The following is a 24,894-nucleotide window of genomic DNA, read 5'->3' on the forward strand; positions in this document are numbered from 1 at the left end:
TATTTGAATTTCGAGTTTAATTTTCATTCGGTACTTTAGTTTCAAAATGTTACGTTTTTCTCGAGTTTAGTTTTCATTTAGTTCATAAATTTCATTATTTTACATTTTTACCCTCGAAGTTTTAGGCCGGCTTATTTATGATGCTTGATGTTTACTTTTAGTTAATTAATTTAAATAAACTTAATGTAAAAAATTTGGTTTTTACACTTTTACCCTCGAAAATGTTACGTTTTTTTCGAGTTTAGTTTTCATTTGGTTCATAAGTTTTAGTATTTTACATTTTTACCCTCGAAGTTTTACGTATGCTCGTTTATGATATTTGATGTTTAGTTTTAGTTAATTAATTTAAATAAAATTTTTTTAAAATTTTAATTTATTTTAATAGTGACAAAAAAAATTAGTGAAAGTAATTTAATTATTCTAAATTAATTAATAGTAATTATCATCGATGACGAAAAAGTAAGTATTTAATGTAAATCAAGGGTACAAATGTAAATCTCAAAACCCAGAGACCAAATGGAAACAAAACTCAAAACTCGAGAGTAAAAAATGTAATATTTTAAAACTTAAGCCATAAAATTTAATGGTAAAAGTGTAATATCTTTAGACACTAAATGGAAACTGAACTCGAAACGTATTACTTTACATTTTCCATCTCAAGAAGATTAGAACATATTTGGAAGGTAGACGTTTATTTATTTAGTGTTTTTATTAGGACCAACTAGATCAATCCCATCGTGTTGGTAATCATGTAGAGTATATAGGGTAGTCGAGGAACCAAAAAATATGTTTGGTGGAACTCAAATTTAGGTGATGAGTATGATACAATTTACCCGAAACTAGTTAGGTTGCATTATGTATGATGAGTGGATGGTTCAATAAAAATGGTATTAACTTCTTACCTAACAAAGTTCATTTGTATACGAATATGGTAAACAGATGGATTAATCTTTGCATAATTTGCGAATTTGGTTAAAATATAATAAACAAAGGTTCAATATAATTTACTACTTAGGCTAGATTGTAGAAGGAATATTCAAGAACGGAGAAGAAAAGTTGAAGATTTACAAACATATTTATAGTCATCTAAATCCGAAAAGATCCTTTACAGAATCTCTAAAGTTTTCAAATTTATGTCAAATAGATCTCCAAACTTTAAAGTCCCTCTCTAGTTGTTTAGGCACAAAACCAAAAGTTCAAAAGTTTATTTGATATTTTCAACGTTAAAAATTTATTAGATACAATATAAAAAATTTAGAACCCTCCTCTCTGTTCAAATTTACTCTTTGAATTGAGTTTATAGTGAAGGTTTTAGGCCAAGAACGATGAGTTTATATTGAAGGTTTTAGGCCGAGTGCAGCTCGTTCGATAAATTCCTACCTCTAGTTTGAGAGGCCATTGACGGAACTCAAAGAAGAAAGCTCTTACATTTTTTATACAATCCCCTAAGAACCCTAGAATGTTTGGTAGACTTGATGCTTGTCCTACTTGCTTATCACTACCCACAATATTTCCAATCATTATTCAACATCCAAGAAATTTCTTAGCCAACACAATGGATACAACAACATTAAAACATATAATTATAAAAAAGTGAGAGAGATATTAAATTTTCAATAATATAACTAGACAGATTCGAGATCTGAGGCTCGAGATATGGATATAGAATATACAACAATGTTTTTTATTAGAAAAATCGAAGTGGGTACATAATTCGAGAGTTAAAGTTAGAGAAGTTCGGGATGAAACTAGGGTGGATGGCAAAGTGGTGTGAGGATCTCAGTCCTTTTTTTCTTCTAAGTTTAGTTCGAACATCTTCGTATATCAAAAAAGTGTATCGAATTGAAATCGAGCAATGACCAACCTTATAAATGAGTATTGTTTCTCATCTGCCTCATCAGTTCATCCACTAGATTTCAGCGGAAAATTTGGAGGAAGGACCATTTCGGCATGGAACCACTCCGTCTTGGTTCGGGGTATCGTTGGTGTTACTCTTTACTGTTACTAAGCTATGTAAGGGGTTTGTCTTCTTCTAACAACAAACGAACTATAGACTTCAGAACCTCGTTATTGATAACAATGGAAGTCTGCAGGGAGAAAAAGAGGAGTAACGCATCTGAATCATTTCAACAAGGATAATATTTCTACCAGAAAAATAAAAAAGTATTGTTAGAAATCATGACTCTCCATAATGGTATGATATTGTTCACTTTGAGCATAAGCTCTCATGGCTTTACTTTGGACTAACCCAAAAGGCGTCATACCAATGGAGATGTATTCCTTACTTATAAACTCATAATCATTCTCTAAATTAGCTTACGTGGGACTCCCTTCATGTAGAAAGCATAAACACAAAGAAAAAATGCAGGCCACGCTAGACATATTGAATAGTTTTTCAACTTCTTGACCGTCTTTCCATTTTGTGCAGTTATGTGCAACAAAGAACAGTTTGTAAAGTTCGATGTTTAGATCGTGTACAGCTGAAAAAAATGCAGTAACTAAGGCCCCTTTTGATTAATGTTAGATTTTTGGTTTGTAGTTTTTAAAAATTTAACTAATAATACCACATCCACCTACGAGTTTCTTTATTTTATTATTCACGTTCTACAATGTTTTCAAAGACTAAAGAAAAAAGTGAAAATTCAAATGTTTATGTTTCAAAATCTAAAGACGAGCCTCTTGGTCTTGGTCACCATTCAGTGGATAAGGAATGTTTTTGCAGTTTAATTAAATAAGAAAATTAGTTGACCTCTCTCATTTGGATTTATTTAGATTTATTATAACCGATGTCTATGTAACAGCCCAAGCCCACTGCTAGCAAATATTGTTTTCTTTGCTACGGAGATTTTCAAAACACATTTGCTACGGAGAGGTTTCCACACCCTTATAAGGAATGTTTCATTCTCCTCCCCAACCGATGTGAGGTCTCACAATCCACCCCCCTCGGAGTCCAGCATCCTTGCTGGCACACTACCTTGTGTCCACCCCCTTCGAGGCTCAGCCTCCTCGTTGGCACATCACCGCGTGTCTAGCTTTGATACTATTTGTAACAGCTCAAGCCCATCGCTAGCAGATATTGTCCTCTTTGGACTTTCCCTTAAGGTTTTTAAAACGCGTCTGCTAGAGAGAAGTTTCCACACCCTTATAAAGAATGTTTCGTTCTCTTCCCCAACCGATGTAGGCCCCCCAATCCACCCCTTTCAGATTTATTCTGATTTATTGTAACCAATATCGAGGGATTTATTTAGATTTAATGTTCCTTAGATATTCAGATTTATTCTTATTGTTATCTAGGATGTAGTTAGTCTTTCTCCCTTTTTACAAAGGGGCATGTAACTCTATAAAAATTAATAAGAAAAAACAGCATTTACAATCGTTTCTTTTAAGAAAAGTAAAGGCTATGGTAAGAAAATTGGAAAAAAAAAAACATAAATTTAAAAAACAGAACAATAGAAACAAAATAATTACTAAATGGGCCTAAATTTCAGATTATTTGGTCTCCTGAATAAGACCTAAAGCCTATCCATGATAGTTCCTGAAAAAAAATGTACGCGAGCATGGCATTTTTTAAGCAGGAGAACCAGAGATACGAAGAAATTAATTCGTGTGAATATAAAAGCGTTAAGGGTAGATTGATGGAACCTCAGGTCTTCTAATCAGTTCCTTCAGAATGGAGTGGAGGGTCAATCTAAGCTCTTTAAAGAGTACAGCAATTTGGGCCGGTGCAGTCAATTTCAACCATCCGTCTATAATGACAATTCCACTCTGAGGCAACAAAGCATGAAACCAGAAGAACAAGAGTCAAAGGGTATTTCAATATTGAGATGATAGGAAAGGTTAATCTCATAAACGCTTGTTATAAATGCGATGTTTATGTATTTGCCAATCAACTATACATTAAGATGCTATCAAAATGAACTGCAACCAAAGGATTAAAGGAAGGCTTTACAACCTAGTTCATTAATCGTACAAGTACTATATGCTTTAGACAATAAAAAGCCAAACATTCAAATGAACCTTCACATGTTGGTATTTTTATACACTTTTCTTTCCCTCACCCTAGAGCAGATTCGAATATGATGGTCAGACACTTGGGACCAATTTTGGAAATACCAGGGATCTGCACAATTAGTCGGGAGGAATAAGAGATCGATACTTAAACTGTGGTATTATGGATTGCATTCTGTCGGCGACCTTTCCTTTTGGGGTTAAGAGGGTTGGGAGAGCTAGATGACTAAGGCTTAACTGAAAGTCACCTTTAGTCAATAACACTTGGGACTTGTTCATGCAGAACCAGAGTAGATTTGGAAGCGTGGAGACCAATGGCTAGTTCAACGAGAACTTTAAACTCATTCAATGGCAATCTCAAAGGCTCATCATTGGGCAACTTTTACCTTGAATTGTGACCTTTCAGGAACAGTTTGTGGGAAAGTCCATGCCTCTCTCGACGTGTAATCGACTTCTTTTATAATAATATTATTTTCTGTAAATTTCCATTTCAATTTTTTGGTTCCAATCAATCTAGTCTTTGAAATTTTTGGGTCATGTGATCACGCATTATGTGGCATCGCAGTGACGGGATCAGAAAATATCTTTTCTAAAATAATAGGACAATGAAAAATGAGTCTGTTACCAAGTCTAAGCAAAACAGTACATGATTACGTTGCATGCAACTTCATCAGCAGTGTACTTTTAGAATTTTCCCCATTACATTAACTTACAATTAATCTAACTGCTGCAAGAACAAAGAAAAAGATAAAATAGAAACCATACCTGATGCTGAACATTAATGGACCCACCAAATAATAAGATGGAGTAGGGAGAAACAACAGAGGTATCTCGGATAAAGACTTTATTAGTTTCTACCTGCAAATTTGTTCATTCAGATAAAAGTCATGGCCAAGGAAAGATGCGACTATTATTCAATAATCATAGGGAAGTTCAGTTTCCTTTTTCTTAAAATATATATATATATATATATATATATATATATATTTGAGGAAAAAAAAAAAAGAGAGAATAAAAGGTGCCAGTTTGGTCACTTAACCTATCAATTATTTCTAAATATTGAACATACGTAAAAACTAAACAAGCTTTGACTTTACTGCAAATCCCTTTCAGAATTTATCCACCCTTCTCTCATCATGTGCACAGTTTAATCAACCTTTTGAACTGCTTAACATTTTCCTATTGTTGATACGGAGGTGGATAAGGCCAATGAAAGTGATATTAAACTTAGCCAAGTTTTTGGACGTAGACTTATATTCCATTTATATCTCTGTTTATAAGAAGACAAAAATATGAATGTTTACTTGTAGAAGGAATAAAATAAACAAGAGTCACAAACCTTTTCAAGGAACACATGAAAGGGGTACTGAAATGTTTTTAGATTACTGTTGACAGAAGATGGGTGTATATATACTTCTCTTCTACCATCATACAACGATGGACGAGCTGTGGTAGCAGGACCAGAGGACCGCCCAAGGCTACTAAGAGCTGCTTCAGTAATTCCTGCCACACCAGCAGCAATGTTCGGATATAGTCCTGCACATAATACTGCCTGCAAGAGTAATTAGATTTTTTTCCTTGAAAATAGAAAATCCTAAAAATTTCTGTTTGAATTTTTTTTTTATAATCTTTAGAGGTTCTTTATTCTCAAAGCTGAACATAATATATTTACAACACAGCGTCAAATAATCAACAAAAATGAAGTGTCCACTGTTACAGCGGACATTAGCTTCAAGGAAGTTCACACAAAACTAGATGGTCTAGAAAAGGAAAACCATTCTGAATCTTTATCAACACGTACATTAAGCATAATATGGACACTTTATTTAGTGATCCCGAAGATGACATTTGATTTTCTTCAGTAAAAAATGCCGAACAAACCAGATGGAGCTTTATGGAGGCGAGAAAAATATGAACTTTTTAAACAAGGATCATTTCCATATAAAAAAATGTAATACTTTTAATTCTCTTTGAGGTTTAAGTTTACAGATCATAAATATTGTTAATGCAGAACATACAAAGCTCACTAATAAGAAGCATAGAGATAAAGTATGACCGAATTTTAGAAGTCCAGTGAAGAAAGATTTTCTAGTCCATTTAAGAGAGAAATCCAACTAAAAGACATAAAGTAGTTACCTTTACAATTGATGGATGATCTGAATTTATATTGAATGGTTGGGACGAATCTGAAAACCAGCCATTAAGGTCCTCCTTCCTTACTCTATCAAACTGAGACAAGAATAATATTTTATCTTGCAAAGAGAAACTCAAACAACTAAAGAATGAAATTTCTGAACTTGAGTATCTGACTGTTGAAGTTTACAATATGCCACTCTAGCATCTAACCACAACATAAAAGTAGTAGCCCACATGTTGAAATTTCTGTTCTGTTCAGTGAAACACTTCAGTAGTGTTTTAGCACCCAAAAAAGAGGGTCACTGTTCTAAATTTGGCAAGTTTCCTTGGGGTCAATTTATAGTATTGTTAAATCACCAAAACCCGAAAGCATAAGCTTTCCTGCCACCCCCCCTCCATTCTGATTCCCGGTTCTCCATAATAATTCAAGAGCCAATGACCATGTTTTCGTGAAACTCCATTCTGATGCTTTCTAATGTTTGATTTAAGAGGTTCTTGCAAACAATTTTTAGGTAAATGTCTTCAATTATTGGGGTCAACTTACACGAGATTTTTTGGGAAGATCAACAAGCCCAATGTCTGCTAACAATGTCCCAAACTGTACCCTCATGTCCCTGAAAATAAAGTGGAAAAACAATGAAATTAAATACAGAAATTACCAAACAATTAGGTGGATATTTGACTGCAAATACTGATAAAGGCAATATAGCATATCATTCAGATGGAGATGCAATTGTATTGGCATACAAAGTTTTATTATTTTTAGCAGTAGAAAATGATAGCTGCTATGCTATAGCATACTCCATTTTTTTAACCAGAAACAAAACTTTGCAGGGATGATAAAAAGGCAAAAATTCAAAGTCCATGAAGTATAGACTGAGAAAGAAAGATGGAAAGCTAAAGGTCGCCCCGAAAAAAACAAGGAAAGACCTAAATATTATAAATACCATCAGAAGAATAGCCAACAAGCACTATAGATAAGGTACACCAACGAGAAGCTATTCCATTTAAACATCTATAATGTTAAAATATTCACCGGAAGCCTTTGATTTGGCCTGGGTTCCATGAGATTCAGCTGATCTCATGCTTTTCAAGTCATCCATTGGCAGAATTTCAGTTCTAAGGAGGTGGGGTTTGGTAATGGTTTTCTGGATATTTTGACTAAAGAAAGTGGAAGCCTTCAATGTTGTGGAGAAATTGAGTATCAGCTCTGAGATAACATAATTTTTTTTTCTTAAAAGTTTGCTTTAGGCTCTCAATGTAAACAGTTTTGAAACTACTCTCAGAATTTCGCTCACTAATTGGAGATCCTTTTTGTAACTCTAAAAAGGTTTGCATGTTTTCCCTCTGAATCATATTCAGTTTGTTGCATAACAAAAAACTAGAAAACTCTACTAATTAAAAGAAAAGGTACTTCTGGGAAGTTTGACATCAATGCATCAGACCCTCACTGAACTAATAAAGGTTGACTTTAACCTTAATGCACACCTATCAATATCAATGAATCTTACAGGAAGGGGAAAATCCCTTTTGGTCAGATATTGTACCTTATCATGTACATCACTGAACTGCTTAAGAAATATGATTTGCAGAACTCCTGTGCAGCCTTAGGTCCTTTCTGCAAAAATAAAATTCTCATGAGATAATATCGATTGATGTGGAGGTACCAATTCAAGGACAGATAGAAATCATATTTTGCTCAGAGCCTCAGACATTTACTAGGCTGGAAACCCATGAAGAGATCTACTCTTAACTAATAAACTGGGGTTGTTCTTTTCAGAATGAACACAAAAAAATTATCAAGAGGATAACTTCAATTTCTCATAGCAACACATTTGAGTCACCAAACAAGAAAAAATGAAAACAAAATTTCATTATCAACTTTAACTTCCTCAATAGACTTTGAAGCAGAGGTCGAATGAGTGGAGTTAACATGAGAGTTTAAATACCTCCAGGCGGAGTACAAGATATCTAACCTGATGCAAAAGTATTTCCCATTTCTTGTATGCAGTTGCCATAATCAGGTGGTCAGATTGCTTGTCATTGCTACATGACTCACCCAAACCATGTCGCTCATCAGACAAAAGAGCCAGTTTAGCTCGTTCAACATTCTGCCTCTGAAAAGTATTGAAACACTAATATTAATTTTGAAAACTTTTTGGTCATGTTCACAGTTGAACAGACAAGTTAGGAGAACATGAAGGAATTCAGAAACCATAGACAACTGGACCTCATCTTTTGGATAAATAAATGGAGATTTGTAGCTCAGAAATGCTGAAATTGAGAGAATGGAAGACAAGCAACCAAAAATTCCACCATATAGCATCATCTGCAGTCATAGAGAATAGATTACGGTGAGCCAAGCCTAATTTCATCTTGGAGAGGATGTATGCGTCAACAAGTACATGCATCAGCAGACAGAGACAGGTCTAATAGAGAGAGAACAAAACCGGAAGGAAAATTAAAGGCGTGCTAAAACAAGATACTTCCTAAAAGTTGTATGTACAGACTCCTAAACATATCCCAGCCAATACACTCCCAGCAGTTCACTGATGTCAATGCTCTCTATAGATCTACATTATATTTATATGACAGAGACAGGTCTAGTAGAGAGAGAACAAAACCGGAAGGAAAATTAACAGCATCCTTCAACAAGATACTTCCTAAAAGTTGTATGTACAGACTCTTAAACATATCCCAGCTGATACACTCCCAGCAGTTCACCGATGTCAAGGCTGAAGTTTGAGTTTCCACCCAGATCCGTTGGCGTCAATTTGAGTTAAAGTGGAGGCAGTTTTTTATTCTTAGAAGTTGTTTGTTCATCTGCAACTATCCTTGACCATTATGCAGGTTATTTTCTTGTGAGATATGTTCTTGTACAGTGAAGGCATCGTTGTCTTGTCAAATTTGGACTTGTCTATTCGTTCGCTTCTCAGTGGTTAGATTTCTCAAGTGTCTAGTTCTTACTAAACCCTAACATTGCATGAGATGATCTTCATCTACCGACAGTACCCCCCTCCCTCCACCTCCAGCATTTTATCGTAATCAAGAAAGGACACTAAATATTGTAGTTCACAGAGCCCCGTAGTCTGAAAAACTCAACACTTAGAGGAGACAAGATCTCTAACAACACAAGCCGTAAATCCATTTTTCAAAAAAATTTAATCAAGATTCCCCACTCCTGGAAAGACTGAGACCCTCCAGTTAAAAGCGATTTGGTTAGCTCATTTTCTACTGAGTATTCAGAAAAACAAGTATTTGTAGCTTATCATTCTTTAGAGAAGACAACAACCCCAACAACACAAGCCCCAAATCTATTTTTAACAAAAATATAGTCAAGATTCCCCACTCATAGAAAGACTGAGACAGCCAGTAGCTGCACATATACTACAAAAGGATACTAAAGAAACACAAGTGTCCTTTCTTCTTTTCTCAAAATTATTCATATATGCTACAAAAGGATTAATTATTGAATGCATACCTTCCCAATCAATACGTCAACAGGTAATTTTGCTAAATGTTGTCCAAGAGGAGTCAATTCTTCATCACCTTCAAGAGCCCCCACCTAAATTTGATGATTGGGAGCACAAGATATAATTATTCTCACATGTATATTACATTATGCGCAATGGGGGGGGGGGGGGGGGGGGGGGTGTCACATTTGTGCAGATAAATGCATGAATAAAGTGACTTAAAACAAGTTCACAACAATGTAATGCTAGTTTTTTAGAATCTTAGAAATCTTTCAGTATTTTGGTAGGTTTTGCTTCGATCAATATTCCAAGCATTTTTGCACCCATCCCCTTTTATACAATATCCAATTGGATAACATTTTGTAACTCCAGGACTAGAAAGTTTCTCGCCCTCTCCCTGTACATTTCATCTGACCAATGCACTTGATCCTTATTAAACATATTAGCTTTCGAGTTTATTACAATCAGAGAAATAAATAATGGCCACAACGTTGGTACCTCATATAATAATGATATTGCTGATGTCATAGCCTCTTCTCTAGGAGGCTCCAAAGCCTGGAAGAAAAACAATTAGTTGGCCACTGTAACCATAGAGAATATCATCAAGGGAGTTGGAGATACCAGAATACTCACCTTTGATAAAAAAGGCCTTATGTAACCCAGGGAAAGTAATTTAATCTGTAAACATAACTCCACTAAGGGCATCCGGAGCATCTCTGGTACCTAAGATCATAAAAAAGAATAACAAAATAACAACACAAAATTACACAACTGCATAGGAGCATAAGTTGCATAACAGCCATGACAATTTTAAAAGAAAACTTCACTGCAGACAAATACCTGAAAAGGGCGCATGAGCTTTTCATATCGGTGACGTGTGTATAAACAAAAGCAATTACCAGGTCTCACACGTCCAGCTCTTCCTCGCCTCTGTCTAGCATTTGCTTGAGAAATCCAATCCTCAACCATGCTTGATAATTTCTAAAGGTGACCAATCCAAGGATAATCAACAAAAGATTAGAATAATATGGGAAAATATCCAAACAAATTCATCGTAAATGCAGCTTCGATTTTTTAACTACTAATAGGAAAAAGGAGTTATTTAATGCTATCTCTCATTGATCGTTCTGCCTTTCCCACCAAAGCAATAATTCTTTAATCTTATTTTGAACAGAAATGACATTTTTATCTCTCCTGCATATTTTGATCTACCACTAGGTTTAGTAATATCAACATGTTATCATGTTCCTCTTCATGATTAGGTTTGCTCTAAGTAGTTGTAGTTTTTTTTTTATGAGACTCTTTAAGTAGTTGTAGTTAGATCACATACACTGTAATTGTATTGTAACTAAGAAGGTCATATGATTAGATAAAAATCAATAAAGATTCATAATTTTCTCTTTAATAATGATCCTGGTAGGTTGTTTTATTGGAATCCAGGCCTGTCTAGGGTTTTCTTTTTTACCACTAGGGACCAACTGGAAATGGGAACTATAGACAAAAAGTTGGGAATAAATATATAGAGATATAGGGGGAATGCGACCGCCACCCAATTAAGACAATGGATATGGTAATACAAAAAGCGTATGACCTTCTGAGGATTGTAACGTTTCTCCTTATGCCTTCCACAGTCTATCACATAAATCACATCATCAATTGTAATACTCGTCTCTGCAATATTGGTGGCTATTATAACCTGAATTCCAAGATATTTCATAATCATCAACAAAAACACCACAGATACAAAGCATTTAAAAGCAAAAGAAAACCTGGTTCAAACTACATTCAGAAGTAAGAAAAAAATAACAAATAGCATTCAACTTCCGTGAACATTTTACTACTACTAAATTTCTTCCCTTACCCTAACAAATACAAAATTGTACTAATAAATGATAAATCAAAGCTCTTGTTTAAAAAATATAGGCAAAAAGGGTCATACGGAAATATATGTGGAGGACAACAGCCCAACAGGAAGTCTAAAATATATAGGACTTTCGTGTGTGTATTATGTAGGTACAACAAAAACTAGGGGTGCTTGTAGTATTCTGAAAACTAATCAAACCAACGTATGTCAGTTGGTTTTGACCCATATGTTGGTCAGAGAGACAAGAAAGAGCCAAACTAGCTTAATGATATACATATTTTGTCGTCTAATTAATATTTTAATGACGTAAAATATGTATTTTTGTATAGACCAATTAATATAAATTAATTAACGACGCAAAATATGTATTTTTGTATAGACCAATTAATATAAATTAATTAACGACGCAAAATATGTATTTTTGTATATACCAATTAATATAAATTAATTAACGACACAAAATACCGTCTAATTGATTGTTATGTTATATCACAATTTCATTGGCCATGACCAAGTGACTTTAGGTCCTTAATTTAATAGAATTCCTACATAATATTCTTGAACAAAATAAAAAGTAAAAAAAGAACAAATAAGTAGAAGTACCCCCTACATGTTACGAGACTTGCCTTACGGATTCCATGAGGAGGCCGCAAAAACACCTTTTTCTGATCAGTAGATGCGATGGATGAATGTAAAGGAAGGATCCAATCAGAAGCCTGTCCTCCAAATTGGTATGAAGCTGCTAATCTATCATACAACAAGTTAATTTCTGACACTCCCTGTTACGCAAAATAGTGAGGTAAATACCTTTTCAAGTTAAGAAAATACACAGTTAACAATAATAACTTACTGGCAAGAATATAAGTATGGCTCCCTCATCAAAAGTTTTATCCACATGAATCACTAAATCTTCGAGAAGATCATAATCAATAGCATCTTCGTTTAGTCTTTCCTGTACAATCAAATAATTGGATCTTTTATCAGCAGAACTATAGCTATCTTGTGGTTTGACTTGAAAAGAGGAGATAAATATGCTATCAATATTTCATGTAAAAGAAAATTACCAGATTTTTCTGTGTTAGCTCACTGTATGATTGATAACAATCTAAATTGTAGTAAGGATTCGTACAGGCTTCAGAAAGTAAAGCCTCGTCACCCCATGCAGATAATATGAGGTTTTTCTTTCCTCTTCGATAATTGACTGGAGCATTCTGAATATTTTCATGATACAAGAGTTGAAAATTGATATATCAGCAATCATGATAGTTTATAATAGGCAACTGGGAAGTTATATCAGAATGGAGGCTTTACACGCCACAATCTAGTAAGTCTGATCTGAATCAAGAGTTTCATATCTCTTAAAATAAACAACTGTCGAGGTGTGGGGGAATGTGCAGCAGATAATATGGAAAGTTTATACTTAATAAAACATGTAATTAGACAACACTTAACACAAATGATAGGGGTGGATAATTGCAAATATAGTAAATTTTGATACAATGTTAAATAAACAGCAAATTGAAATATAATTGCTAATATAACAAAAATTAGAACACATGATGCAGTAAGTTAGCTTATTAGTTTTGGTTACGTTCTTTTAGTTCTTTTAGATACTTAGTTTGTAGTTAATCCTCTACAATAGAGGGTTTTCTTTAAAATAAATAAATAAGAAACGTAAAGAGATGTATTACAAAAAAGAAGAGTTATAACTAATAAAGATAGAGGGTTTCTATGAGTAGAGAGTTAGTCTTTTGTATTACTTATTGAGTGATAATAAGATCACTTGGGTTAGATTTCTTAAAGAGATATCTCCCTTGTCACTAAGGCTACACCAACGCATGTTAGTCAATGGGTACCACAGATAATCAATAATAATCGTTGAACCGGTCCAAGTTTATGGTGGATTTAAGAATATAAACGTCTACCATTTATAATAGAACATATTAGTAACCAATATTAAAGTTAAACGATGACTAATAAGGTTAAAAGAAAAACCTTCAATCATAATTATTTTATAAAAAGACATCCGCAAATATTTTATTAGAAAATAATGCCACCAAAAAAAAAAATCCCTACAAAAATACTTGCTGATGTGTAAACAGGGAGAGGAATTATTCCATGTAAGAAAGTTCACTGAAGGTATAGTATATTTTAGGCAAAAAAAAGAAAATAATTATTTCTTAAGGACTCAATATTAATTCCCGAAGCCAGTTAGCAGAAATTGATGTTGCAAAGAAAAAATCTCTAATATAATAGGATCCATGTTTCCAGATACCTTTTTGCCGCCTGATACTTCATATCTTATGGCAGCAGGGGAGTCTGAAGCGAGGAGATACCCAGTACTTTCATAAATATCTTCAAGAAAGTAAGTGGTCACGGGATGCATCCTTCCCTCTGCAGTGATTACAGGGCAGTTACCAAAGTATCCGGAGAAAAGGTTTGAATCAACTGTTGCAGACCTGAGATTCAAAAAGTTTAAAATTGAAGAATGATACCAAAGCTCTAAATATCATATATTTATAATTTGTATCCATAACAAATTACCAGATTGGATAAAATGTTCAAACATACATAAGAATAACCTTCAGAGGAGATGAGCTTTCAGCAGAACGTTTCTCAATCAGATTCTTCAAAACAACTAAGAGAAAATCATCCTGTAGAAAATGAAGTTTCATGTCAACTACTGTTTCATCTTCGAAAACTTAACATTAGAAATCCATTCATTTTAGACAATAGACAGAACTTTCGTTTTGTATAAGGACCCAAAAGAAAAGATGGGAAGGGGAAAATAAGACATCAACCCTCTAATTCCATAAGATCCTTAGGCTTTTCTAAAACATCCTTGTGTTTCTCTCTATACAAAACTTGGGCATTTAGAGAATGGGTTCGGCATCAAAACCTAGGAATGTTAAGCTTGAGGTTTAAGAAAAGGGTTTAGGAAATATAGGTTTATAGCAAACCTGTATTCAGGGTGTTAAGCTTGAGGTTTAAGACGAAGGTTTATTAAATATAGGTTTAGGATACCTGTATCCACGGTGTAGGTTTACGAATCTTGATTTGAAGATAAATGTGTGAAAGTGAGATTGGTGTAGTTTGAGATGCTGTTTTTTTAATTTAAAAAAAAAAAAAAAAAAAAAAAAAAACCAGAAACAACTCCCCATTGATAAATCAAAGGAAATGTTCAATGGATACAAACTCCCAAAGGGGGTGAAAACAGAATCAGCTTGACACTTCATTTAACTCTCACATAAGCATTCCGTTAAATCAACTAACGGAAGGGACTATTTAGAATTATTTTCCAAACCAAAGATACGGAAGTGTCTATTTTCAAACCACCAGGATCAATTAGACATCAACCCTAAATTTCAGGTACCAAAACTGTATTTTTCCGAAATAAATGGAACAAAACAAAGATCATCAAAAATATATTGCTTCATTGAAAAGGAAACACCCCTGGGTAAACATCAAGGAATTACAATAAAAACCAATTATATCTTGGCCATCAAACAAGTCGACATAGATAAATAAGACTAGTGAACACAAACTCACCAGTAGAGACCGTTCATGTACTTCATCAACGATAATATGAGTGATACCAGTTAAATTTCCATCTCCCTACAACTCAAACAGTTATAAATTACATTTGGTCGCAAGAAAACTGGAGAAAATAGAAAATATTTATTACAAATTACAATGATGCTCAAATATCTTTATTAATTACCTTAAAAACAACAAAAGTGGTATTACATCTTTTGTTAAAATTATAAGTTCAGTCCTTAAATGTTCAAGATTTCGTAGAAGAAAACTTTGTGCATTCATAAATTTCTAATAGGTCATTAAGGTATAAATTTTGTGTCTAGGTGATTGTAGTTAACTCTATTTCAACTCTTATCTACTCATTTTCTAATAGGACCATCGCTCAACTCATTCATCTTAACTCCTATCAATCTCAAGCTCCCAAACGCACCAAATTTAATCTTCATTACTTCTATTTGCATGTTTTAAATTAAAAAGATCCTATATCTGAGGAGTTGAAAGAAGGTGCATATTTTAGAAGAACAAACAAATATTTAATTTGCTTTCAAATTTTACCAGTTAGTTTCAATTTCAAGTATTATATGTAATGATGTATCAAAAAATAAGATGACAGACCACAATTTGTCTCAGAAGAATGCCCGTCGTGCAGAATAGAAGTTTTGTATTGGCATTCCTGAAATAGGAAAGATAAATAACATAATAATAATAATAACAATAACTAACCAATGTGAGAAGAAATTAGATAAAATTTGAGAGGAAAGCAACTTTATTTTCATCTTGGAAAAATAAATGTCCCTTTGTCTGGAAAATCTGAAAAGTTAGTCAAAGTAGATGACAGAAGGTAACTAAAATTCCAGGTACTGCATAGGCCACCCCAAGCATATATCCTAGCCGCCAGAACAGTAAAACAGTAGAACTATTACCAGAACAGTACACCTAAGGTATATTTGGATAAGATATACATTAAATCGCTAAACAAGCTTAACTTTAGCTGATAGGTATCAATACTTCAACACTTCCCCACACTTGTGGGTTTGAAATTTTATAAAATGGCCCACAAGAAGAAATCAATATTAATGGGGCTGAAATGACATTATTGGAGTCAATAAACTTTTTCGGTATCTTTTGTCATGGGTCAAGCTGACATTTTGATTACTCAGAACTTCTAAAATACAATTCTTCCTTCTTTTTTTAGTTGCTGCATATATGTGATAGAAACCAGTGTTTTCATCCCCCTCTAAGAGACATTTCATCGTATAGTTTTGTTTCCATCCAATCTCTTGGGAAGAAGATATGAAGAGCAAACATTCTTTGATGACTGTTTTTCTGGCCATTTTTCCCGTCAATTTGACATTCTTCCAGCTCTCTGTCACTGATGGCAAGCTCTTTTAGGAGAAGGGCTTGTTGTGAGGAACTGTTACCGAAGGTCCTAGCATTCTGTTCCTTTGAGCCATTTTTAACTTCTCCCAATGATAAATTTAATTATATCTGTACTTAAAAAAAAAAAAAAAAAAAAAAAAAAAAAAAAAAAAAAAATTACCTTTCTACTTCACCCCTGCCCCAAACAGGTAACCCATTTCAGGCAGATCCACTAGGGAACATTGAAACCCCCATTTCCATTCCACTCTTTCACTCCAAACGGCTCCTAAATACAAATAGTATTGCTTGGGTAGTTTTTCATCACTATTTTTCTATTTTTATATTGACCCCTTATTTGAAAGTATATATTTTTGTTCTTTCTTTTCTTCTTCTCCTTGGAACAATTGCCTAAAAGTTAATCTATCCAATTGTCTGATTGTCCAAAAGACAATCTATCTATTCATTTTAACAAATGATCAATGGTGAAACTGTCTATAAATGGAGGCCTAAGAAATGATTCATATTGTATGAAATGCAATACCCACATTAAGGGATCAGATTACATAAACAGAAAATACAGTAAACTTAAAGAATCCACAAGTTTATGAAAGCACATTGACACCTTGCACTATCCAGACGGACATGATAACCAACCAAAGAGCCATTTGTACCCGGGGAAGGTTCGCAACGTTCATCAGAAACTCTTTCCGCAACCGAAATAGCCTACAAGATTAGTATCATAATTTAGGACACAAAATCAAAGATTTTTATTTAATAAGTACCACAAAAAAAAAAAAAAAAAAAAAAAAAAAAAAAAAAAAGTACAAAGAGTAACTACTAGATCCATTTCACGCTTGGGGGAAAAAGATTTTCAGTCAAGCTAATACACTTGAAATATCAAATTCCAACAATGGTTAACCAGCAAGGACAGAATTATAAGTACATATAAAGAACATAATTTCATGTTCATCCCAGTAATACATAGTAATGAGAGAGCAAAACATAAATTTGACCCACCTTGATTTGACATTTTCCGCTCACTGATGTATTTAAAGTTCTCAAAAAAACCAAAAGGGAAAGGAAAAAACAAGGACGGAAAAATTATTTGAGCCTTATCAGAAACTAAAGTAACAAAAATCATCCTACGATGAACCAAACCCCGACCCCATGGAAGAAAACACCAGTGATTAGTGAGAACTATATACGAATTACTAGCAGTCACAGGCTTAAGTTTTTTTTTTTTCCAGAAAAAAAATCATACAACGAATATAGATGATAAAACTTTGAGTCCCTGTCACATAAATCATAAAATGAAGATGTGGTCCTGCATGGCACACATATCATTTCATATGAGATGGAAGAAATCACAGATGACATATATATGTATATATACATATCACGAAGAACATATGGTAACAATTATTGTCCATCGAGTTGATTTATTAAATTAATATAAATCACCCCCGAAAATCTTACTTGCAGGAGAATAGAAACAAAGGTCAAGATTTCAACCACACAACCATAAAGATCTCAAATGAAAAACTTATAGTTACCGCTATTCTTCTTGGTTGTGTGCATACTATGTTGCACAGTCCACCATGTCCCGATTCAATCATGTCATCCAGGATAAATTGCGGAACCTACATAAAACAATTGTACGAGAAATCTTCAAGAGTAAAATAAGCAATAGACCAGAAGGAGAAACGTGCACATATGCTAATTGATACTAGCCAGAGAACATTCAAAAAAACCTGTGAAACTAGGTATTGGTGAAACCAAACTATTCATACGTTTTTTTTTTATTTTTCTTTTTTAGAGAAAAAGTGAATAATATTGGAACAATTACACTTGAAACAAATATGAACCTGAGTTGTCTTTCCGGAACCTGTATCCCCGCAAACAACAAGAACACTATTCTCCTTCAGCAGACGCAATATATCACCTCTTAATGAAGCAACGGGAAGCGCAGCTCTATTTTTCAACATATCCTGGATGAAAAAGAATTGAGGGAACCGTTGAGAAAATCACTGAACAAATAGGGTTTGAGGGGTATAAGAAACTAGCACTTTCCATTAAGCGCTTGAAAAATACACATTAAATCATTTGAACCCAAAAGTTTAATTTGATGGATTATAGTAAATTTAACGTATTATCAAATACTTTAACACTCTTCCTTCACTGGTACACTCCTCTATCACTAGTGGTTTTCAATTAATTGAGGAGGAAATGGGGTAACAGAGATTCAACATAATTTATTAGAAGTTGCTAGTTACAAGGCATTTCAATCACGTACAGTTGAATTTTTAGAGATTGCATAATGAGGCTTTTCAACAAAATGGGTGCAACGTTTCTCCAAGAAACTGCATGCTTCTTGGTTAGGATCAAACTGAGTAAGAATGGTCCCCATCTATTTGAATGGATTTTAGGCAGTTAGCTGGAGGGTTCTAGTAAGAACCCCTATACAATTGCCTTAGGTTTTCCTTTATTCTCCCTGTTTGTTAAATGTTCAGCCGAAGATAAGTCATGGGTCTGATACTCACTTTTTGAGAGGATTGTTGGGAGGGGAGACAAACCCCTTTGTACATTATTTCCACAACTTTATCATTTGTCAAAAAAAAAGAGGTTGCATTTGGTGGCCTTCATTTTGCCTACCACTAATTTATCTTCCTCGCTCTCGTTGGCCTTTCGTCATCCATTTGCAAACCATGAGTCTTTGGAGGTGGTTGGCCTTCTTTCTGTTATCTCCAATCACTGGTCCAGTATCAATTAAGCTTTAAAAAAAACATTTGAAGGTCTTTCATCTATAAAAACAGGGATGGCTCCCTTTCTTTCTCCTGGCACAATATTTGGTCTAGTTCTGGATGTTTAAGGCTAGATTTCCAAGGCTGTATGCTCTACCAGCTTTGTGAAACTCCGAAACCAGTGATCAGTAATCAAATTAGAGGATGTTGGGATGTTCCCAAGTCAGAGGCAAACCTTAAGGGAAAACTTTAAACACATGGCCGCTTAAAACCTCTTCAACAAGTAAAAATAGGAAAGGCGAGCGTGGATCATCTTGTCGAATTCCACAAATGGCTTTAATTTTCCCACGAAGAAAGTCATTAACGAAAATAGTAAACTTAGGGTCCTTAACGTAACCATTCCAAACCTGATAATTTTTGTTTCTTATCATATATGTCAAGAGACACAAGGAACATATGATCGACAATACATCTAAAAAGAACAAGAATAAATAAATTCCCAAACCTGATATTGTTTAGTTTTCTTTTTATTCTCATGTTCCAGTCTTAAACGGGAACTTTCATTCTGCGTATTAGAGTTTAATCCTGCAATCAAAAGAAGAAAACAAAAGCATACTTTCATTGAGGATTACTTTAACTATATAGAGGGATATATAAGCAATGATGACATAGGTTAGAGAGAACACTCCATATCTAAGAAGAACGAATACTGATAACACAAATCCAACATGACAAGGACATAGACGACACTACGTTTATTAAAAATATACACACAGGACATCTAGACATAGACGACACTACGTTTTTTTTTTTTTTTTTTTTGGCTGCTTGAGCCAGGAACTGATGGCTATTACTGCATTAATCCTACTTTCTTAGCCATTTCTTCCAGACCACCACACATGTCCCCAGTGAAGGAGAGAACCTCACTGGCCCAGAGGTGAGGGGAAAGGTCACAAACTTCAATCCATCATCTATAAGAAGGGACTACTTTATTCTCCCTGAAGCCATCACTACACCGGAGGAATTTTATTTGGTATCATACAACAGTTTTCTGTCACTGTTGTAACATAGAGGTTGAGCTTGGCACGCATTGTCACATATGAGTTTGAATGCTGCTATATCTACAAACTGTTGTATCATATGTATGAAAGACGATAAATCAGAGAAGCATCTTTTCGTCTATTGTGAGTCAGAAAGCAGATTTCGGAGTATGATCTTTTAGCACCTTTTGGCTAGCAGGACCCCATTCATGCTATTCACCTTTTGAAAGTGATCCTTACAGCAATTTTGGTTGGCCACCCTCTCTCTTTGTGAAGATTGATTCTATAGACTATGAACGTAAAATACCCAAATTTCTTTCCCAGAGTTTTTATAACTATAGATTAGCTCAATCTCCTGACACTTGCTAATGTGGGTTTGATCTAGATTTCTCTCATATAACCTGCAAATATTCTAGCTCTAACGACACCATATTGACTAACTACTGCATCTTTTACATTTTCATCAACATTTTTTTAATATAGCTAACTAAAATAGTGTACAAATTCCAACGAAAAATCTTGTATTCTTTTCTTACATGGTTAAACTACTTACTTTCCACGAATGAATGTGAGTCAAGATCAGAAACAGTCGGTTTCTTGTCATCCTCAATATGGAGCTGTTCAATCTTCCCAACAAAAGTTTTAGAAGCAGAATCAGAACTGGACGCATCGAGCAAAGAATCAACAAAACTAGCCCTTCGATCCTTCTCATTGTCATCAACTTTGCTAGTTGATTCGCCTGCAAGATTACAAATTCTAAGCATACTTGTCCTCAATATCATAAACATCTAAGTTTATATGAAAAATCACTGGCTAAGATTGAAAAGATCTAGTGATAAAGGACATATACACACGCATATTTTGTTGTTCTGGACTTCTAGTTTAACAAATCATATAGATGTTTATGATTACGAGACTAAATATTGGAAGGGTAAACTACACTTTTGGTCTCCAAGGTTTGAGATTTGTATTGATTTAATCTTTAAGTTCTAAAACTAAACAATCAAGTCCCCAACATTAAAAAATACTCAATTTTGGTACCTCTATTAACAAAATTTGTTAAATAGTCAATGGTTCGCTAACGAGGCATTTTTAAAATAAAAAGAATTATGACTATAATTATACTTAAAATATTATAAAGTTAAATCAAAAATTAAAAATCTCTCTCCTCTCCCCCACCCTTGCCCCTTCCCCTCCCCTTCGCCTTTTCCCCCGTCGGCCACCGTCATCATCCCACCACAGTCACCATCGCTGTTGTCATCTTCTTCTCCTCCTCATCCTCATCTTCTTCGCCTTCCCCTCCTCATCAAATCTGAATCTAAGAAAAGATATACAAAAAACAAAGTGAACAGCAAGGATGTTCCTCAGCTTTCATTTTTTTTCTTTTCTTTTTTTTTTTTTTTTTTTTTCTTTTTCATATTCAAATCTGTAAGGATTCAAAATCGAAGAAGGAGGAGTTGGAGATGACAGCGACCATCACTCCTGCTATTTTCTTTTCTTTTTTTTTTTTTGGTACTCTCACACCTAAGGAGGAGAAATGGAAGAGAGGGGAAGAAGAAGGACAAGGAGAAGGGAAGAGGAGACAAAAGAAGATGGAGGAGAAAGAAAAAAAAAAAGGAAGAACATGGGTTTCTTTTTTTATGTAACTATAGTAATGATAATTATTATTATTTGTTGAGAATCCCACATTGAAAAGATGAAGAGACGTCACAATCTTGATAAGATGCATAGGATTCTACTCTGATACCATGTGAGAGTCTCACATTGGTTGGGGAGGAGAATGGAACACCCTTTATAAGGGTGTGGAAATCTTCCCCTAGCGGACGCAGTTTAAAGCTTTGAGGGGAAGCCCGAAAGGGAAAGCCTAAAAAGGACAATATCTGCTAGCGGTGGGCTTGGGTCATTACAAATGGTATCAGAGCCAGACACCGAACTATGTGCCAGCGAGGAGGCTCTTCCCCGAAGGGGGGTAGACACGAGGTGGTGTGCCAGTAAGGACTCTGGGCCATGAAGAGGGGTGGATTTGGTGGGGTTCCCACATCAATTGGAGAAAGGAACAAGTGCCAGCAAGGACGCTGGGCCCCGAAAGGGGGTGGAATGTGAGAGTCTCATATTAGTTGGGGAGGAGAACAAAACACCCTTTATAAGGGTGTGGAAACGTTCCCCTAGCAGACACGTTTTATTAAAGCCTTGAGGGGAAGCTTGAAAGGGAAAGCCCAAAGAGGATAATATCTGCTAGTGGTGGGCTTGGGTCGTTACAAATACCATATATTTGATAAACATGGGATTCCACCTCAAAACTAATTGGTATAGAGAAGAGATATTTTTTAAAATGTCACGTCATCACTTTCGTTAATAATTAACTATTTATGTTAAATGAGGGACTGAAATTTAGTATTTCCTAAATGTTGGTGACTTGATTATTCGATTTCAAAGCCTAGGGACTAATTTGACACAAATCCAACTTGGAGAACCAAAAGTCTAATGTACCCATATTTGAAATACTAGATGAACCTTCAATATTTATTTGATCATATTATAAGAAATCATTTGTATTAGTTATATCGACAATTTTACTAGTATTGCTACATGTACCATAAGTATGGAATGTCATATACATAGGAGAAATGTTTTCTATAATCCAGACTTTTGGCTGAACCAGTAAACGAAAGTTGGTTTCTCATTAAAATTTTAAAAAATATATACTGCCAACACAATTTATGACTAGTCATACAATATTAAAAAGCGCACACAATTTTTTTTAATGATATAAACCTCCATTTCCTGGGTGCTATAGCAAGCTTTAATATTCTATATATTTTCCTCTATTGCGTCAGCAAATGGAATGAAAAGCCGAGTCATTTAGTTGATCAAAAGGTGAAACCATTACCTGCCTTCCACTGCATAACAAGAGTGGCATAAGGTTCAATAAGTGCAAGATGAACAGGGACATCAGGAAACAAGTGATAAAGAGCAAAAGCTGCCACCTTATTCTGGGCATCCTGCGAGAAAAGTTTTTACAAACGAACTAGTAATCAGATAAAAAAAAAAAAGTCACAAACTAATACTAGATGTGAAGGAGATCAGAATGAAGAAGCAGAGCTATAGGACAATAACAAAGTAAGCGTTATGTGACCTGGAAATGCTTTGGAAATTGAGGATAAGACAATAACAAATGGTTTTGTATTTTTGAAGTTTTGGATATGATGTCATGGGGCCAATGATTTCTGTCCAAAAGGATTCAAATAACTTGTTGATTGGTGTACAATTCAATTCAATCCCGCAGAACTAGAGGCATCATTTTGTAATGCTTCTATTTTGATTTGACGGAAGGTGGTTGTCGTGCAGTGGTCAGGGTAAATCGCTGAGTGTTGAAGGGCCTCTGTTCCAAAACCCCCGTTCGCTTAGGAGGGGACATAAATTTGAAAACTAAAAACTACGTCAAGGAGTACTCCTTGGATCCTCATTTGTTCTTAAAAAGAATTGTTCTTTTTCATTATCAATCAGAAGTTGTTTCTTGTTCAGAAAAAATGTACTCTCCTTTCTTTTTAACTGGAAACGAACTTTTAATTGATAAACACTAATGCCCTCTCATTATGTATCAATACAACAACAATTCTCCTTCTGACCTCATCTGAGGGGAAAAAAAAGCTCTTGCAACTAAATGAATCTAGCGCCTTAAGGTAGATGACTATTATGGCACAATGTCATAGCTAGAGTCTAATTCGAAGGATGTGAAATACCACTAGGGTCGCCAAATTTAATTCAGAATCCCTCCTCTCTCATGAGGTCTTAAGCAATGAATGATCATCTCGTCTCCCCTTCTTTCTTTTATATTCAACTTTAATTAAATTGCTTCCTACCTAAATAAAGAGCACAACTGGTGCATCGATGATTTGATTCCCAATTCTAATTTTCACCATGGCTAAGCACAACAATGTATTATAACGTAAAAGTTGCGAAAGAGGGGAAGTACCTCCGCAGAATCAAAAATTTCATCAGCATCGGGAAGCTGAAGTGTGATAAGACCTCCAGCTTTTCGGTTTTTACCTCTCCCACTTGCTTTACGCAATATGTTGACAGCATAGAAAAAAACATTTTCCTTTCTGTGGATTTTGTTAAATTTTGGTGCATCCCACCCTGCTTTTTGACATAATTGATGAAGAACAGCCTTGGGAATCTTTAGTGGGTCCCCCTGTATTCATTTCAAGCATTTTTATTACGAGAAACCACACTTTCATGGCAAACGAAAGCAAGAATACAAGCGCACTAGAAAAAATGAATGTCTTCCACAGGAAACAAAAATGTGTATGTATCAAATGAAACAAGTCTACAGAATTTATTTGCAGAATCTAAATAACTAGAGAATAAAAAACTTGAAGTCTTCATAAAATTATGAAATTAAAATGAGAAACCAACATCTACATAATATTAATAATTGAACATCAAGAACCTGAAAATTTAAAACCTCAACAATGTCAAATCATTTTTCTATTGATGAACATAACTAGGGACCAGTTAGAACCGTTTTTTGAACCTCAGGAACCAAATTGCTACTTCTGAAATTTTTAGAGACCAAATAGAAATCAAATCCAAACTTCAATAGTTTTTCACATTTTTATAGGGTAATCCACAAATTGGATTTGTGTTACTAATGGGGGGCATTCTTGTAATTTTCATCTTTTCCTTTTTTTTTAACTGGATACAAACATTTTATTGGTTAATGAAAAGGAAAA

At 34.5% G+C, this 24,894-nt stretch overlaps 1 protein-coding gene across 1 annotated transcript in view; it reads right to left on the reverse strand.

Annotated features, from left to right (window-relative positions):
• Window positions 1-1,657: 1,657 nt before the first annotated feature.
• LOC111809953 (RNA helicase family protein) overlaps window positions 1,658-24,894 on the reverse strand; it is a 29,568-nt gene continuing 6,331 nt past the window's right edge. Inside the window, exons 7-34 of the mRNA XM_023696444.2 lie at window positions 24,135-24,353; window positions 23,049-23,160; window positions 20,712-20,897; window positions 19,624-19,703; window positions 18,243-18,365; window positions 17,931-18,017; window positions 17,000-17,100; window positions 15,634-15,691; window positions 15,031-15,096; window positions 14,053-14,135; window positions 13,757-13,940; window positions 12,546-12,692; window positions 12,332-12,433; window positions 12,108-12,260; window positions 11,209-11,313; window positions 10,458-10,598; window positions 10,251-10,340; window positions 10,116-10,172; window positions 9,626-9,709; window positions 8,375-8,473; window positions 8,121-8,261; window positions 7,692-7,762; window positions 6,689-6,758; window positions 6,145-6,237; window positions 5,348-5,560; window positions 4,774-4,866; window positions 3,643-3,765; window positions 1,658-2,087 (exon numbers count right to left, since the gene is read on the reverse strand). Of these exons, the coding sequence (XP_023552212.2) occupies window positions 2,010-2,087; window positions 3,643-3,765; window positions 4,774-4,866; window positions 5,348-5,560; window positions 6,145-6,237; window positions 6,689-6,758; window positions 7,692-7,762; window positions 8,121-8,261; window positions 8,375-8,473; window positions 9,626-9,709; window positions 10,116-10,172; window positions 10,251-10,340; window positions 10,458-10,598; window positions 11,209-11,313; window positions 12,108-12,260; window positions 12,332-12,433; window positions 12,546-12,692; window positions 13,757-13,940; window positions 14,053-14,135; window positions 15,031-15,096; window positions 15,634-15,691; window positions 17,000-17,100; window positions 17,931-18,017; window positions 18,243-18,365; window positions 19,624-19,703; window positions 20,712-20,897; window positions 23,049-23,160; window positions 24,135-24,353 (3,159 nt within the window). The 3' untranslated portion in view covers window positions 1,658-2,009. The remainder of the gene's footprint in view (window positions 2,088-3,642; window positions 3,766-4,773; window positions 4,867-5,347; window positions 5,561-6,144; window positions 6,238-6,688; window positions 6,759-7,691; window positions 7,763-8,120; window positions 8,262-8,374; window positions 8,474-9,625; window positions 9,710-10,115; window positions 10,173-10,250; window positions 10,341-10,457; window positions 10,599-11,208; window positions 11,314-12,107; window positions 12,261-12,331; window positions 12,434-12,545; window positions 12,693-13,756; window positions 13,941-14,052; window positions 14,136-15,030; window positions 15,097-15,633; window positions 15,692-16,999; window positions 17,101-17,930; window positions 18,018-18,242; window positions 18,366-19,623; window positions 19,704-20,711; window positions 20,898-23,048; window positions 23,161-24,134; window positions 24,354-24,894) is intronic.

The sequence above is a fragment of the Cucurbita pepo genome, chromosome 14, assembly GCF_057944985.1.
Source record: "Cucurbita pepo subsp. pepo isolate OVF chromosome 14, ASM5794498v1, whole genome shotgun sequence".
NCBI classification, from domain to species: domain Eukaryota; kingdom Viridiplantae; phylum Streptophyta; class Magnoliopsida; order Cucurbitales; family Cucurbitaceae; genus Cucurbita; species Cucurbita pepo.